The sequence below is a fragment of the Leuciscus leuciscus genome, assembly GCF_965113295.1.
Source record: "Leuciscus leuciscus genome assembly, chromosome: 2".
In the NCBI taxonomy this organism is placed as follows: domain Eukaryota; kingdom Metazoa; phylum Chordata; class Actinopteri; order Cypriniformes; family Leuciscidae; genus Leuciscus; species Leuciscus leuciscus.
Window position 1 is genome coordinate 65,763,711 of NC_138726.1, and position 18,739 is coordinate 65,782,449.

Below are 18,739 nucleotides of genomic sequence, written 5' to 3' on the forward strand. Positions count from 1 at the left end.
GCAGAAACGCACGGACGGCGATCAGTGATGGTGCTTTAATCGCTTTAGCGACGGATCTGCGTGAATCTAACGAGTTTATCCTTTATATTTCTTGCGTTTGGCCACAGACTGACGGGACCGAGCCAGAGCCGCTGCCGGGCCGATTCTGCGCAGAGATGCCGAGCAAAAAGAAGAAATATAACGCCAGATTCCCTCCGGTGAGACCCAACACACACTCATCACACACACACACGAGTTACAAGACGTTTAAGAGAGACTTTACGCGTTTAATGAGGAAATACGAGAAAAGATAAACGCTTTCAGCCCGGTTAGCCGCTAGCTCGCTAACACGACAGTGCTGGTTTTAATCCGCTTTTATCTGGTTTAATCCGGTTTAATCTAACACAGTCGGTCAGTTCATGATGTTGGGGAGTGTGTTGGGGCAAATGTACTCAAACCGAGTCTTTCAGCGAGGTTTATTGTACAGATTTGAGCTTCAGAGAGGTTAGCATGAATGCTAGCTAACCTCCCTCTTTCTCCTCCTGTGTGTGTGTGTGTGTGTGTGTGTGTGTGTGTGTTGTGCTCTTGATCCAGTCTGTTGAGTTTATCAGGCTTTAAAAGTATTCTGAAGATCCTAGCTAGTATGAAAATGTAGGCTATGTATTATTAAATCGGATTCAGCCGATCCGGTTTACACTGCGTTCACACTAGAGTCAATCAGACTGATTTCTGGACTTGTTGTTGTTGCTGCTGTTGTTGCTGCTGTTGTTGTTGTTGTTGTTGTTGTTGATGTTGTTGTGTGAGTGTATGACAGATGAAGTCAAACATGTGCTTTTGTTGACATCTGAATGAAGACAGCTTTTATTTGCATCTCATGCTTGACTGCTCTCCGGCTTACTGTTTCACTTCTTGAAGCTCAGTTTCCCTGTCTGGAGTGTGTGTGTGTGTGTGTGTGTGTGTGTGTGTGTGTGTTGATGACTGTAGAAGTGCAGGTCTGAGTGTGTGTGTGTGTGTGTGTGTGTGTGTGTGTGTGTGTGTTGATGACTGTAGAAGTGCAGGTCTGAGTGGTGTGTGTGTGTGTGTGTGTGTGTGTGTGTGTGTGTGTGTGTGTGTGTTGATGACTGTAGAAGTGTGTGTGTGTGTGTGTGTGTGTGTGTGTGTGTGTGTGTGTGTGTGTGTGTGTTGATGACTGTAGAAGTGCAGGTCTGAGTGTGTGTGTGTGTGTGTGTGTGTGTGTTGATGACTGTAGAAGTGCAGGTCTGAGTGTGTGTGTGTGTGTGTGTGTGTGTGTGTTGATGACTGTAGAAGTGCAGGTCTGAGTGGTGTGTGTGTGTGTGTGTGTGTGTGTGTGTGTGTGTGTGTGTGTGTGTGTGTTGATGACTGTAGAAGTGCAGGTCTGAGTGGGGTGTGTGTGTGTGTGTGTGTGTGTGTGTGTGTGTGTTGATGACTGTAGAAGTGCAGGTCTGAGTGTGTGTGTGTTAATGTGTGTGTTGATGACTGTAGAAGTGCAGGTCTGAGTGTGTGTGTGTGTGTGTGTGTGTGTGTGTGTGTGTGTGTGTGTGTGTGTGTGTGTGTGTGTGTGTGTGTGTGTTGATGACCATAGAAGTGCAGGTCTGGAGTGTGTGTGTGTTAATGTGTGTGTGTGTTGATGACTGTAGAAGTGCAGGTCTGAGTGTGTGTGTGTGTGTGTGTGTGTGTGTGTGTGTTAATGTGTGTGTGTGTGTGTGTGTGTGTGTGTTAATGTGTGTGTGTGTGTTGATGACCATAGAAGTGCAGGTCTGGAGTGTGTGTGTGTTAATGTGTGTGTGTGTTGATGACTGTAGAAGTGCAGGTCTGAGTGTGTGTGTGTGTGTGTGTGTGTGTGTGTGTGTGTGTGTGTGTGTGTGTGTGTGTGTGTGTGTGTGTGTGTGTGTGTGTGTGTGTGTGTGTGTGTGTGTGTGTGTTAATGTGTGTGTGTGTTGATGACCATAGAAGTGCAGGTCTGAGTGTGTGTGTGTGTTAATGTGTGTGTGTGTGTGTGTGTGTTAATGTGTGTGTGTTAATGTGTGTGTGTGTTGATGACCATAGAAGTGCAGGTCTGAGTGTGTGTGTGTGTGTGTGTGTGTGTGTGTTAATGTGTGTGTGTGTTGATGACCATAGAAGTGCAGGTCTGAGTGTGTGTGTGTGTGTTAATGTGTGTGTGTGTGTGTGTGTGTTAATGTGTGTGTGTGTTGATGTGTGTGTTGTGTTGCAGGCCAGGATTAAGAAGATCATGCAGACGGATGAGGAGATTGGGAAAGTGGCGGCTGCGGTTCCTGTCATCATCTGTATCCTTTAACTCCGCCGAGAGACGCCTCATCACAGATATACTGGGTGTTTGTTTGTCAGTTCAATAGTTGAAAAGATCACTTCCAAAAAACACATTTCAGTGTTTCTTTTGTTGCGTTTGATCTTTTTGCATAGATTTCAAATTCAATATCTTTAAAGATGAGTTTTTCCTCCACTTCAGTAACACTTACACACAGCAGAACTTACAGCTTTATACACATCTATATCCTGAAGGCTTTTACTGAGGGGTTTGTTCATATATCATTCAACCTGATTTTTATAACGTTTCATTCCTAAAAACACGGAGAAAATGTGTGTTTTCTTCTTCTGAGAAATCCATAAACCCCTCATTAAAAACCCCAAACTGTCCACAAAATCATACACTCATTCAGTGTTCATAATTATGTTCTGAATGCTTGCAAATTAGATTACATTTACTTATTTAATTAGCATATTTAAACAACATTTCAGAAGAGTTGTAATATAAAACAATTGCCTTAGATTTCCATATATCTCAATAGATGAGTTTTTCCTCCACTTCAGTAACACTTACACACAGCAACACTTACACACAGCAACACTTACACACAGCAACACTTACACACAGCAACACTTACACACAGCAACACTTACACACAGCAACACTTACACACAGCAACACTTACACACAGCAACACTTACACACAGCAACACTTACACACAGCAACACTTACACACAGCAACACTTACACACAGCAACACTTACACACAGCAACACTTACACACAGCAACACTTACACACAGCAACACTTACACACACACAGCAACACTTACACACACACAGCAACACTTACACACACACAGCAACACTTACACACACACAGCAACACTTACACACACACACAGCAACACTTACACACACACAGCAACACTTACACACAGCAACACTTACACACACACAGCAACACTTACACACAGCAACACTTACACACACACAGCAACACTTACACACAGCAACACTTACACACACACAGCAACACTTACACACAGCAACACTTACACACAGCAACACTTACACACAGCAACACTTACACACAGCAACACTTACACACAGCAACACTTACACACAGCAACACTTACACACAGCAACACTTACACACAGCAACACTTACACACACACACAGCAACACTTACACACACACACAGCAACACTTACACACACACAGCAACACTTACACACACACACACAGCAACACTTACACACAGCAACACTTACACACAGCAACACTTACACACAGCAACACTTACACACAGCAACACTTACACACAGCAACACTTACACACAGCAACACTTACACACAGCAACACTTACACACACACAGCAACACTTACACACACACAGCAACACTTACACACAGCAACACTTACACACACACAGCAACACTACACACAGCAACACTTACACACAGCAACACTTACACACAGCAACACTTACACACAGCAACACTTACACACAGCAACACTTACACACAGCAACACTTACACACAGCAACACTTACACACAGCAACACTTACACACAGCAACACTTACACACAGCAACACTTACACACAGCAACACTTACACACAGCAACACTTACACACAGCAACACTTACACACAGCAACACTTACACACAGCAACACTTACACACAGCAACACTTACACACAGCAACACTTACACACAGCAACACTTACACACAGCAACACTTACACACAGCAACACTTACACACAGCAACACTTACACACACACACACACACAGCAACACTTACACACACACACAGCAACACTTACACACACACACAGCAACACTTACACACACACACAGCAACACTTACACACAGCAACACTTACACACAGCAACACTTACACACAGCAACACTTACACACAGCAACACTTACACACAGCAACACTTACACACACACACAGCAACACTTACACACACACACAGCAACACTTACACACACACACAGCAACACTTACACACACACACACAGCAACACTTACACACAGCAACACTTACACACAGCAACACTTACACACACACAGCAACACTTACACACAGCAACACTTACACACACACAGCAACACTTACACACACACAGCAACACTTACACACACAGCAACACTTACACACACACAGCAACACTTACACACACACAGCAACACTTACACACACAGCAACACTTACACACACAGCAACACTTACACACAGCAACACTTACACACACACAGCAACACTTACACACACACAGCAACACTTACACACACACAGCAACACTTACACACACACAGCAACACTTACACACACACAGCAACACTTACACACACACAGCAACACTTACACACACACAGCAACACTTACACACAGCAACACTTACACACAGCAACACTTACAGCTTTATGCACATCTATATCCTGAAGGCTTTTACTGAGGGGTTTGTTCATATATCATTCATTTTTAATTTATTAATATATAAATTGACTCTTTTTTTTAATGATTTTAGATTTTTTTTTATCATAAAGTAAATGGAAATAAATAATTTTCGATATTATTACTATTGTTATATAGGACAATTTAAAAAAGGTTGCTCTTGTAATAATTTTTGGATTTTTATGATAAATAAATAATATTGATTGTTTTTTTGTTTTGTTTTTTGGACAATTGTTAGATTATTGTAAACAATGTATTGAAATTATATTGTAATTATTATTTATTAAAGGTGCATTGCGCAAGTCTCTGAGTTTTTGCAGAACTACGCCCCCTCTGGCGGCAAGCGAAACTGCAACAACAAAAGTTTTCTTTTTTTTATCTTACGTGGAGTTTGCGTTGGTATTTGAAATGAACTACAAGCCGGTCTCTTAGAATCCATCTTCTACGTAGAATGGCGGCGGATACACAAACCTGCCAGACATTACCAGGTGAGCGTGCCGTCAACGCGCATGACGTCACGCCCAGTCTAAAATTCCGGCCCGAATCCCTCTTATTTATTTTACTGTACAGGATTATAGAGACAATCTCAGTGATCAGAGAAGGGCTCATTCAGCCCATCAGGCAATTGTTTAAGCATGTATGGGTTAGAAAACGGGTATTTTTAACATGAAAAGTTGCGCAATGCACCTTTAATAGCCGTTGCTGCTGATGTGGCGTTAAATCCTAGATAGTCAAATAAATGTCATTCCTAAAACAGAAATCTGAGCATTTGATAGTGTCGTGATACGAACCCTTTCCTTGAAATCTGCCCGGTGTGATGGTGTGTGAGTGTGATCATGTGATGTTCTCTGTAAGTGTTCTGCCCGGTGTGATCATGTGATGTTCTCTGTAAGTGTTCTGCCCGGTGTGATCATGTGATGTTCTCTGTAAGTGTTCTGCCCGGTGTGATCATGTGATGTTCTCTGTAAGTGTTCTGCCCGGTGTGATCATGTGATGTTCTCTGTAAGTGTTCTGCCCGGTGTGAGTGTGATCATGTGATGTTCTCTGTAAGTGTTCTGCCCGGTGTGATCATGTGATGTTCTCTGTAAGTGTTGTTTCCTTGACTGCGCTGAGCTCGCGCTCTCGAGCTGTTCCTGGAGTCTCTCCTGACGAAAGCCTGTCACGTCACACAGTCACGCAACGCCAAGACCATGACCACGTCACACCTGTACGTCACGCACATCACATGACTGCTGTCTGCTGAGCACGCACTTCATTTATCAACACGTGTGTGTGTGTGTGTGTGTGTGTGCGTGTGTGTGCAGAAAGCAGTGCATTGAGCTGGAGCAGCAGTTCGACTTCCTGAAGGATCTGGTGGCGTCGGTGCCGGACATGCAGGGAGAAGGAGACGAGAACCACACGGACACCGCAGACAAGATCCCGCGCAGGTCAGACACACACACACACACACACACACACACACACACACACACACACACACACTCTGTCACGCAAAATAATGATATTTGTGTGTTTCAATCCCATATAACATTTTCATGGATTTTACACAGTTTTAACATGAGCCACCTGATAAACGTAATGTGACGCATATTTGACAATAATGATTTAAACGGTCTGATTTTATTATTAAAGTCGGCATGAAACGGAAGTTGAGATTGTCATTTTTTCCTTGTTGTGACGTATATCCGAGTGAAACGGCTTCTGAAATTAGAAGAAAAAATGTAGGGCGGGGCTTGATTTCGTCCTTCGGGAATTGATTGGATCGTTGGAGGTTGGGCGTTGCAAACAAAATGGAGGCAGATTTGAATGCCAGTTTACATTCAGTTGTGGAGGATTTCTCTCCACCGGACTCCCCACGGTTACTCTCCCATGAAGGAGCCCGGCGACGAGAACGAGGACGAGCAGCTACATTTCCAGGCAGGAATCAGCCCATATTTAACGTTATATGAGCCTTCCGCGAACCAAGATGAGTCAAGTCAAGTTATCGGTCAAGTTCACCATCGAGAGCATCTCAACGTGTCCGATAAGTAAATAACTAGATTTAGATAAGATAGATAGCCTACCATTCGGACTCTTCGAGATGCTCTCGAGGGTGAACTTGACTGATAACTTGACTTGACTCAAAACGAGACAGACACCGATAGCCGCACCCTCATCGGCTCTGGCCGCACCCTCATCGTCTCTGGCCGCACCCTCATCGACTCTGGCCGCACCCTCATCGGCTCTGGCCGCACCCTCATCGGCTCTGGCCGCACCCTCATCGGCTCTGGCCGCACCCTCATCGGCTCTGGCCGCACCCTCATCGGCTCTGGCCGCACCCTCATCGGCTCTGGCCGCACCCTCATCGTCTCTGGCCGCACCCTCATCGGCTCTGGCCGCACCCTCATCGGCTCTGGCCGCACCCTCATCGTCTCTGGCCGCACCCTCATCGTCTCTGGCCGCACCCTCATCGTCTCTGGCCGCACCCTCATCTGCTCTGGCCGCACCCTCATCGGCTCTGGCCGCACCCTCATCGGCTCTGGCCGCACCCTCATCGGCTCTGGCTCCACCCTCATCGGCTCTGGCCGCACCCTTTCACCATGGCACGTGACCGAAAGAGAAGAGAGGTCGTTTCGAGGGGGGAGGGAAGGGTAATGTATATGATTAAAAATTGTAAGGGTAAATTAATTTTTTTTAAATAATGAAGTGCACAGATAAATCATTTATAATAAACACTACAACATTACATATAAAAAGATTTGACAAATTTGATTTCATGCCGACTTTAATGAATAATTAGAAGACATCATTAATGCAAAAAAAGAAAGCTCTGAGATGGGGCTGAAACGATTAGTCGACGTTGTAATATAACGTTGTAAAAAATATCTTGTTGTCGAGTAGTCGTTTGAGCTCACGTGACCTAATGTAAGGGCCTGCAATATCGCGATTTGACCGCTACGGCGCTGTAGCGCTAGAGAGTAATGTTACAAATGCTATTGCGGTAGAAGAAAACACAGCGCAAATTATGATCTGACGGAGTGCAAACGAATCCGAACTAGCAAGGTGTGTAAAGTTTCACAAAACTTCAAACCAAGAATGCTGTCGTGTGCAATACATGCTAGGCGGAACTTGCTTTTCACGGGAGCACAACATGCATGTTAAAGCACTTAAAGCGGAAACAAGACGAGCCGGTGAGAGGTGAATGTTCTCCAGCTGGAGCTAAATAACTAGCAGTAAATCTCTTTATTAGAGAATGCAATACTACTAATCATAGCAATAATATTAACAATAATAATATAATTACAGTAATGTGGTGATTTATTTTTGCATAGAATAAAGCTTGATCGAGCTTAGGAGTCAGGGCTGTTTTTATTATTGTAACACTATTAACGTTAGGTATTACAGGCTTATCACTTGCCTTTATCTTACTAAAGGAGATGTTATGAAGAATATCATGCCAGTTACTTTTTCATACTGTAAATTAAAAGGTGAATGAGAATGTCTCTGTCAGCTCAATTGTCAATTTTTATTTTATTATTATAATAATTGTTTGCAGATTAAGTTTTTCTGTAGTGCAGCTGATTAATTTTTGTTTATTTTTTTTCTATTGAAAGAGAACAGAATATTTAACCAATGCTTAGAGAGCATTTGTGTGTGATTTGAGTTGGACAGAAATCTGGGAACTTAAAGAGAATGACCTGTTTGGCTCAAAGTTCATTAAAACAACCATTTCAAAAGCTGAAGTGATTTTCTTTTTTTTATATATTATAGTTAGAATATGTATAACTCAGTATTTTAACTAATTGAAAAAGCTGAATAATCGTTCCAAACTTAAGGCCCTTTCACACCGGATGCGTAACGAAAAAGCGAAACGAAAAAGCGAATAGTTCGTGTGCGAATAGTTCGCATCAAAACCATTCACATCAGCCGCGACGCGAATTTGCGACGTCTGTGACGTTCAGAGCTTCAACATTCCCAAACCTTCGCGCAAATCGCGCCGACAGCTGAGAAAACATGGACACTTCATCATCATCATCATCCAGTCATAGTCATAGCATCCAGTGAAGACGAGCTTTTCATTTTATTTAAAAGACAGAAAAGAAGGTTTTGGGTGCACCCAATCTTACAGAACAGAGAGTCTGAAGGTGCACTTTTTTTTTTTTTTTTTTTTTTGCGTCTTCAACTAAACACAGTGCGTTTTGTAATGTAACTACACATTACATGTTACACACGAAGTAAGTAAGTTAAAAATCATTCGACTAGAAACTGTAGATATCACACAAAGAATGTATAGTATACTAAAAGCAGCCCTATAGTCTCACTACATTTTGTTACGTGTTCAAAGTAAACACGGTCTCTGTCTCTATCTTTGACGATAATAGTGTTAGCTTTACATCCCAAATGTAGTTTGGCCAGCTAGCCTACACAGCACAGGACTATATGACTAAAACTATCACACAACAAACTCAGTCAAGATAACCGAGTTGGTTGGCATTTTGTCTTTCAAATCGTTGTCCTTGTAGTATGTGATTGGTTGAAGCCTATTCTGTCGCCGCAAAAGTAAAAAAAAATCGACATCGAAGCGAATAAAATAAAAGTCGTTTTTTCGCCGCTGCGCATTCGCGTTCGGTGTGGAAGCACTCATTACACACACAGCTGATCGAAATATAAAACCATCGCGCGAATGATTCGTGCGTCAAAATCGCGTCCAGTGTGAAAGGGCCTTTACTGATTAGTCGGCAAAATAATCGATGACTAGTCGATTAATCGTTCTAATAATTGTTCGATTAATCGACTATCAAAATAATCGTTTGTTGCAGCCCTACTCTGAGAGTGATTTAGTGTTTGCGCTGTGAGGATTTACAGTGAAACAGAAGAGATACACATTTCTGCTAAACACAAACACATAATGCTAATGCTACTAGACTCCACATGTACAGTTCTGTGGTTTATTGCATGAACACAGGTTGAGTCTTGTTGCTGCATGTAATAATATCCAGTGGTGCATTACAAGTAATCTGAGTTATGTAATCGGATTACTTCTTGAAGTATCGAGTAAAGCAATGCATTACTTTTACAACTAAATATCTCCGTTACTTGTAAATTTCTTCTCCTGCATCGTATTCTTCCAGAAACTGAAGTTTTTCTTGTTATTAAAAAGAAAACAAGCAAGTCAAGGTAAAAGTTACTTCACTAACACATATGAGTGATTTAAATTGGATTAAGTTACTTTAAATATGAAATATTTAATTCTAAACATTCTTAAATCACTATACATTTACTTGAAGCTAAATTACTTAAGATAGTAGGCCTAAGTCTTGTGTAAAAAATAAATAATAATAATTAAATTGAGTTTATGCTAAAAAAAACAATAGAATAAAATAAATTAAAAAACTAATAAACGTAATGTGACGCATATTTGTCAATAATGATTTAAACGGGTCCAATTTCATGGCAAAGTTTATTAATAATTATTTTATTTTATTTTAATCAGCATACTTTCATATTATAATCACCATAAGATGTGAACAACTTTAGATTTTAATAATGTTCATGAAATGTTGAGATTCACATGCGCTGATATTGTTTGTGTGTTATATCTAATGTTAACCAGTGGCTCCTCATTATATAGAGTTAGACTCTCCCTCGTGTGTGTGTGTGTGTGTGTGTGTGTGTGTGTGTGTGTGTGTGTGTGTGTGTGTGTGTGTGTGTGTGTGTGTGTGTGTGTGTGTGTGTGTGTGTGTGTGTGTGTGTGTGTGTGTGTGTGTGTGTGTGTGTGTGTGTGTGTGTGTGTGTGTGTGTGTGTGTGTGTGTGTGTGTGTGTGTGTGTGTGTGTGTGTGTGTGTGTGTGTGTGTGTGTGTGTGTGTGTGTGTGTGTGTGTGTGTGTGTGTGTGTTGTGTCCCTCAGAGGCCGGAAGATCGGCTCGGGCCGGAAGAACGGGGGAGCGGGAGCCAAGGGCAAAGACAAGAAACTCTCAGGCACAGAATCAGAGCAAGAGGTACTCTGTCCCACAATGCACTGCTTCATTACAGCACACAACATCATAGTAGAATTATATTCCACTTGTGTGTGTGCGTGCGTGTGTGTGTGTTCAGGATGATTCCGAGGACAGTGAGACAGAAGGAGACGAGGACGAGGACACGTCTCAGACCAGCACAAACACACAGCCTGGCTCCTTCTACCACAGGTATTATATTCATATTATATCCATATTCATACTTTACTACTGAAGACATTAAACCGTTTGCACAATTTGTGCTTCCGAATAGATGCGCTTTGAAAATGAAAAAAATTAAAATGCATGCAAATAATTAAGCTACTACACCATATTTTATTTATTACATTATATCTTTTTCTAACCATTTTCATACTCTTTAACTGAACAAATTCAAAGGCACAATATGTGAGATTTCTGCATGTCCAAAACCACCAGCACAGGGTCATAACCCAGATTCTGTTCAAGTGTGTACAACATTATCCCAGATGTTCCCAATCATGCTTACATCCAGAGAAATCAGCAGTTTTACCCGCTCAGTGACATCATATCCACAGTTCTTCCAGCTCAGTGACATCATATCCACAGTTTTTCCCGCTCAGTGACATCATATCCACAGTTTTACCCGCTCAGTGACATCATATCCACAGTTTTTCCCGCTCAGTGACATCATATCCACAGTTTTACCCGCTCAGTGACATCATATCCACAGTTTTTCCCGCTCAGTGACATCATCTCCACAGTTTTTCCCGCTCAGTGACGTCATCTCCACAGTTCTTCCCGCTCAGTGACATCATCTCCGCAGTTCTTCCCGCTCAGTGACATCATATCCACAGTTTTTCCCGCTCAGTGACATCATATCCACAGTTCTTCCAGCTCAGTGACATCATATCCACAGTTTTTCCCGCTCAGTGACATCATATCCACAGTTTTACCCGCTCAGTGACATCATATCCACAGTTTTTCCCGCTCAGTGACATCATCTCCACAGTTTTTCCCGCTCAGTGACATCATCTCCACAGTTCTTCCCGCTCAGTGACATCATCTCCACAGTTCTTCCCGCTCAGTGACATCATCTCCGCAGTTCTTCCGCAGTTCTTCCCGCTCAGTGACATCATCTCCGCAGTTTTACCCGCTCAGTGACATCATCTCCACAGTTCTTCCCGCTCAGTGACATCATCTCCGCAGTTCTTCCTGCTCAGTGACATCTCCGCAGTTTTTCCCGCTCAGTGACATCTCCGCAGTTCTTCCTGCTCAGTGACATCATCTCCACAGTTTTACCCGCTCAGTGACATCATCTCCACAGTTCTTCCCGCTCAGTGACATCATCTCCGCAGTTCTTCCCGCTCAGTGACATCATCTCCGCAGTTCTTCCAGCTCAGTGACATCATCTCCGCAGTTTTACCCGCTCAGTGACATCATCTCCACAGTTCTTCCCGCTCAGTGACATCATCTCCGCAGTTCTTCCCGCTCAGTGACATCATCTCCGCAGTTCTTCCAGCTCATTGACATCATCTCCGCAGTTTTACCCGCTCAGTGACATCATCTCCGCAGTTCTTCCAGCTCAGTGACATCATCTCCGCAGTTTTACCCGCTCAGTGACATCATCTCCGCAGTTTTACCCGCTCAGTGACATCATCTCCGCAGTTACCCCTGTGGAAACACCAAAGATGCTGTTATATAGTAGAGCTGCACAATATAACGAAATTATCGAAATATCGCAAATGTATATATCGCGATATGCATAACTGAATAACTTTAGTAGCTTTAATAGATATCAGTATATATTTAATTCATAGAGTGAAAACTAAGCTGTGTTTTATTTTTACGTTTGATTATTCAGTTTGTGTTGTTGAATAACCCTAATGTAGGATAACCTGACCCCTGACCCCTGAGGTTTACACTGATGTTCAGTAACACTTCTGCTATACAGTACAACACTGATGTTCACTGGCAGAAGCTGAAGGGATGGTTTCTCGTCACAAAGATAATGTGAAACACGTATGTAGGTTAAGAAATATAATATGACAAAGAAATATGTTTTAAAAATAATTTAAGTATACTTAACACACTTTTTAAGCATTATCGTATCGCATATCGAATATCGCATTATTTAATGAGTTATCACGAAATATAACGAAAGAAGACGAGGGCATATCTCGCGCTTTATTCCTGTGATCTCCTTCAGGAGTTCCTCCGCGGGACTCCAGACCGCCGTTAGCATTAGCTCTATTCACCCGCTTCACACCACAGTAACGCTAATACCACTACACCAGAGCCATAGAGAGAGAGAGTTGCGACACTCTTTGATGTCGCCGCTATGGCTGTCACGTGGTTCATGTAAGCCCCAATAGTTCCAAAACGTACGCTGGCTGTCATGTTCTTCTATGGGACAGACAGCAGCGATTGCATTATTGAACGGTAAATATAAAATAAAACACACACCCAAGTACTTTTTCAGCTGTTATTGCATTATTGCATTTTGTTAATGTCAGTTTTGCATTTGGAGATAAGTTTTAGGCTATATTTTTGGAGGGAAAAGCTTAGTGTTCATGTTCGCATGGGTAGTAGCACTGGCTTTAGCGGCTCTAACTTAACTTTTCCATATCATTCATCTGATGATGGACGTCTCATGATATTTATTTTAGCACAACTGGGCTGTATTAGGCTATTGATTCCCGTGATTTTGCTTATAAATTTTGATTCAGCCATTAGCCTACCTTCGTGATCACGCAAGAGGTCTGCCGTGGCGGTCCGTTCAGAATTCACTTAGAAGCTAGCTCACTTCTTCTGATGAAAGGGGCCACCCCCAGGACCACAACGTGAAACATGATCATGTTAAGACTATTATTTTAAGATTAAGGCCATACACATTATCAAAACTATAACAGATTAAAAACGAATTTAAGCATGGCTGATACAAATGAAGGTTTTCAAATAAAATATTTTTTATTAAACAATAACAGACAACAAAAATGTGTGCTTGTGTGTGTGAACAAGAAAAACAAAAACCAGGGGCAGGTGATCCATGAAACAGACAGGACTGGTGATGGCCATAACAATCCTAAAGGTCCAGCATTGTTCTCACAAGCCGCTTCACTCAAGACAATAATAACATAATGAAAAGTTAGTATATCCCAAAAAATTAAATAAAATAAAAGTTGCTATAAAGGTGGTAGCGATTCATTACCGAACTCTTAGCTGACGAAGTCGCGCTAGCTAACTAACGTTAGCTAGCAGGCAGTGCTTGAAAATTGGTTGAAACAACCAACATAAAATATAAATAATTACGCTGTGCATGTACAAATGAAGACCAGTATAAGCATCGCAAAGGGCCTCTGATACAATATAGACAGTTGACAATTCAAAAGAGGTCGATATTTCGGCAACTTAACTCTGGAACAACTCGACACGCAGCAACGTAAGTGAATGGTGTCCAACGCCCAAATGACAGTGTTTGGAACTATTCCGATCTTCATATCCCGGAAGTAGGCGGTTAAAAGCGCCGCCATTATTTACAACGGAGGTCTATGGGAGTGTCGCAACTCTCTCTCTCTATGGCTCTGCACTACACTACAGGGCTGGGAATCTGATACTTGTCAAAAAATTTACATTTCGATTCCTTTGTGAGCATTTCCATGTGACTAAACCGTTGAAAAGCGAGAGTTGTTCTTCTATGATAAAAAGTGTTCTTTAGCCTGTTGATTTGTGTTCATGATATTCAGATACAACTACATGTTTTGCAAGTTTTGCAAGTTTCACAAGTTTTAAATATTTATTTTTTTATTTTTTTTAAACCTTATTGGAATCGAAATTATGAATCGATAAGCAGAACCGAACTCGTAATCGTTAAAGTTCAAGCGATACCCAGCCGTACTCATGAACATGATTTCTGGATTGTGTAGGAGGAGACGACACTCCCATGATCCCTTGCTCGTTCACGCCGTCATCAAGCTGCGCCTCTAGTGGCCAAACGTACACACTGCGCCTCTAGGGGCCAAACATTGGAATATTTGCATGTGTATATATAAAATATTTGCATGTACTGTATACATATTTATACATAATATTATATATAAATATTTGACATATAAATAAAAAAAAAACTTAAATGTATACATGCAATTGTGTGCATTTATATACAGTAAACGCACATATATTATGTAAACACGCACTTTTATTTTGGATTTGATTAAGCGTTGCCCAGCACTAATTATTTTATTTAACCATGTTCATACTTTTTAACTGAATAATGTAAATTTTTCACAATGTATGAATGACAAACATGCATGAAGTTTTATAGTATATTATTTAAGCACGTTTAATTGTGAAAATTTTCACAATGTATGCATGTATTTGAAAACATGTCTGTTTAGAGTGTGTATAACGAGTGTGTGTGTGTGTGTGTGCGCAGTGTGGAGGTCCCGCCGGTGCAGTGTGTCCCCGCAGGCTCCCAGCAGGGGGCGCTGTCAGTGTTCTCCCCGCACCCGTCTCTGATGAGTGTGTTCCCGCCGGCGCCGGCTCCGGAACCGCAGAGGAACCACATCGAGGACGACGACGAGGACTACGACTCGTAGACACACACACACACACACACACACACACACACACACACACACACACACCGCTTCTGGATTAGCTGTTTTAATTTCTTTTAAACTCTTGTTTTATTGTCCAGGAACAGTTATGCTTGTTTTATTGTGGCGGTTTTTCTTTCCTCCTGTCGGAGATCCCGGAGGATTCGCCTAGAGTTACCCAGTGTGTTTGTGCACTCTCCCTCCTCTTCCTCCTCCTCTTCATCATCATCACTCCGGGACGGTCAGGAGGCGCTGGACTTGTTTTGGAAGGGAATGCAGAGCTAATGGTTCTGTTCTGTTTGCTTTGTCAGTTCTTCTGTTTCTGGTTTTGTCCTTTTTAAGCTAGTTTTACTATTAAAGCTTCTTTCCTCCACTGATGACACTGTCGAACGTCACTGAGACACACCACTCACGAGCCCTTTCTGTTTCCCAGCACACACACACACACACACTCACACCGGGACGATGCACATGTGTATAAATGATTTCCCCTTGTTTTACATGTTTTAGACTCTTTTAATGTTTGCTGTGAGAGTCTTCAGCTTTTAACTTCTCTTGATTTTGTATGAGTGAAATAAACTTTGAGGTTTCAGTAACTGCTCTCTGGATGTGCTTTACTCGTGAGCGACGCTTGTCATCTCTGATCCAGGATCAGCACGGCTCATTGCTGCTCCTTACTGCTCATAGCGGCTCATAACTGCTCATAGCGGCTCATAACTGCTCATAGCTGCTCATAGCGGCTCATAACTGCTCATAGCTGCTCATAGCTGCTCATAACTGCTCATAGCTGCTCATAGCTGCTCATAACGGCTCATAGCGGCTCATAACTGCTCATAGCTGCTCATAACGGCTCATAGCTGCTCATACCGGCTCATAATTGCTCATAGCTGCTCATAGCGGCTCATAGCTGCTCAAAACGGCTCATAACGCCTCATAGCTGCCCATAACAGCTCATAACTGCTCATAGCTGCTCATAACGGCTCATAGCTGCTCATAACTGCTCATAGCTGCTCATAACGGCTCATAACTGCTCATAGCTGCTCATAACTGCTCATAGCTGCTCATAACGGCTCATAATTGCTCATAACTGCTCATATCGGCTCATAACTGCTCATAGCGGCTCATAGCTGCTCAAAACGGCTCATAGCTGCTCATAACTGCTCATAACGGCTCATAACTGCTCATAGCTGCTCATAACGGCTCATAGCTGCTCATAACAGCTCATAACTGCTCATAGCTGCTCATAACGGCTCATAGCTGCTCATAACGGCTCATAACTGCTCATAGCTGCTCATAACTGCTCATAACGGCTCATAACTGCTCATAGCTGCTCATAACAGCTCATAGCTGCTCATAACGGCTCATAGCTGCCCATAACTGCTCATAGCTGCTCATAACGACTCATAACTGCTCATAGCTGCTCATAACGGCTCATAACTGCTCATAACGGCTCATAACTGCTCATAACTGCTCATAGCGGCTCATAACTGCTCATTACTGCTCATAGCTGCCCATAACAGCTCATAGCTGCTCATAACTGCTCATAGCTGCTCATAACGGCTCATAACTGCTCAAATCTGCTCATAACGGCTCATAGCTGCTCATAACTGCTCATAGCTGCTCATAACGGCTCATAGCTGCTCATAACGGCTCATAGCTGCTCATAACAGCTCATAGCTGCTCATAACGGCTCATAACTGCTCATAGCTGCTCATAACGGCTCATAGCTGCTCATAACTGCTCATAACGGCTCATAACTGCTCATAGCTGCTCATAACAGCTCATAGCTGCTCATAACGGCTCATAGCTGCCCATAACTGCTCATAGCTGCTCATAACGACTCATAACTGCTCATAGCTGCTCATAACGGCTCATAACTGCTCATAACGGCTCATAACTGCTCATAGCGGCTCATAACTGCTCATTACTGCTCATAGCTGCCCATAACAGCTCATAGCTGCTCATAACTGCTCATAGCTGCTCATAACGGCTCATAACTGCTCAAATCTGCTCATAACGGCTCATAGCTGCTCATAACGGCTCATAGCTGCCCATAACAGCTCATAACTGCTCATAGCTGCTCATAACTGCTCATAGCTGCTCATAACGGCTCATAACTGCTCATAACGGCTCATAGCTGCTCATAACGGCTCATAACTGCTCATAGCTGCTCATAACTGCTCATAATGGCTCATAACTGCTCATAGCTCCTCATAACTGCTCATAGCTGCTCATAACGGCTCATAACTGCTCATAACGGCTCATAGCTGCTCATAACGGCTCATAGCTGCTCATAACTGCTCATAATGGCTCATAGCTGCTCATAGCTGCTCATAACAGCTCATAGCTGCTCATAACAGCTCATAGCTGCCCATAACTGCTCATAGCTGCTCATAACGACTCATAACTGCTCATAGCTGCTCATAACTGCTCATAACGGCTCATAACTGCTCATAACGGCTCATAACTGCTCATAGCTGCTCATAACGGCTCATAGCGGCTCATAACTGCTCATAGCGGCTCATAACTGCTCATAGCTGCTCATAGCTGCTCATAACTGCTCGTAACGGCTCATAACTGCTCATAACGGCTCATAATTGCTCATAGCTGCTCATAACTGCTCATAGCGGCTCATAGCTGCTTAAAACGGCTCATAACGGCTCATAGCTGCCCATAACAGCTCATAACTGCTCATAGCTGCTCATAACGGCTCATAACGGCTCATAACTGCTCATAACGGCTCATAACGGCTCATAGCTGCTCATAACGGCTCATAGCTGCCCATAACTGCTCATAGCTGCTCATAACGGCTCATAACTGCTCATAGCTGCTCATAACTGCTCATAACGGCTCATAACTGCTCATAGCTGCTCATAACGGCTCATAACTGCTCATAACGGCTCAGAACTGCTCATAGCGGCTCATAACTGCTCATAGCGGCTCATAGCTGCTCATAACGGCTCATAACTGCTCATAGCAGCTCATAACTGCTCATAACGGCTCATAACTGCTCATAACTGCTCATAACGGCTCATAACTGCTCATAACTGTTCATAACGGCTCATAGCTGCTCATATGACATATCTGACGCTCATTTCCAGAACACAGTAACTGTGTTGAGGGACGTGTTTGATCATTTATCTCTAATTAAAGCTCCCGCTTTTTCATTCTCATTATTGTAATATAATAGTGATGTAAAACACTCACACACACACACACACAAAATATATATTATGGAAAGATTATTTTGGAGGAAAATGTGCTTTTAAATGAATATATAAATATAATTTTAACATTTATTTTCAGTTTTATATGGATCTTTTGAAGAAATGCTGAACTTTCTATTCATCAAAGAATCCTGAGAAATAAAATGCATCAGTTTCCACACAAATATGAACTGATAATAATCATAAATGTTTCTTGATCATCAAATCCTCATATTAGAGTG

At 42.4% G+C, this 18,739-nt stretch overlaps 1 protein-coding gene across 1 annotated transcript; it reads left to right on the forward strand.

Moving 5' to 3' along the window:
* Positions 1-62: 62 nt before the first annotated feature.
* Positions 63-15,887, forward strand: drap1 (DR1-associated protein 1 (negative cofactor 2 alpha)). Its single transcript, XM_082161668.1, has 7 exons — positions 63-197; positions 2,213-2,285; positions 5,853-5,946; positions 6,044-6,166; positions 10,627-10,717; positions 10,815-10,906; positions 15,129-15,887. Exons 1-7 carry the CDS (start codon positions 156-158, stop codon positions 15,289-15,291), a joined length of 678 nt encoding a protein of 225 aa, XP_082017794.1. The 5' UTR covers positions 63-155; the 3' UTR covers positions 15,292-15,887.
* Positions 15,888-18,739: the final 2,852 nt, after the last annotated feature.

What these genes read in the sequence shown, in the direction of transcription:
- drap1 (XM_082161668.1), top strand. Translation starts at nt 156, where the DNA reads ATGCCGAGCAAAAAGAAGAAATATAACGCCAGATTCCCTCCG. An exon ending in GCACAGAATCAGAGCAAGAG is followed by an intron (nt 10,718 to 10,814) that starts GTACTCTGTCCC and finishes GTGTGTGTTCAG; the next exon opens with GATGATTCCGAGGACAGTGA. An exon ending in CCTGGCTCCTTCTACCACAG is followed by an intron (nt 10,907 to 15,128) that starts GTATTATATTCA and finishes GTGTGTGCGCAG; the next exon opens with TGTGGAGGTCCCGCCGGTGC.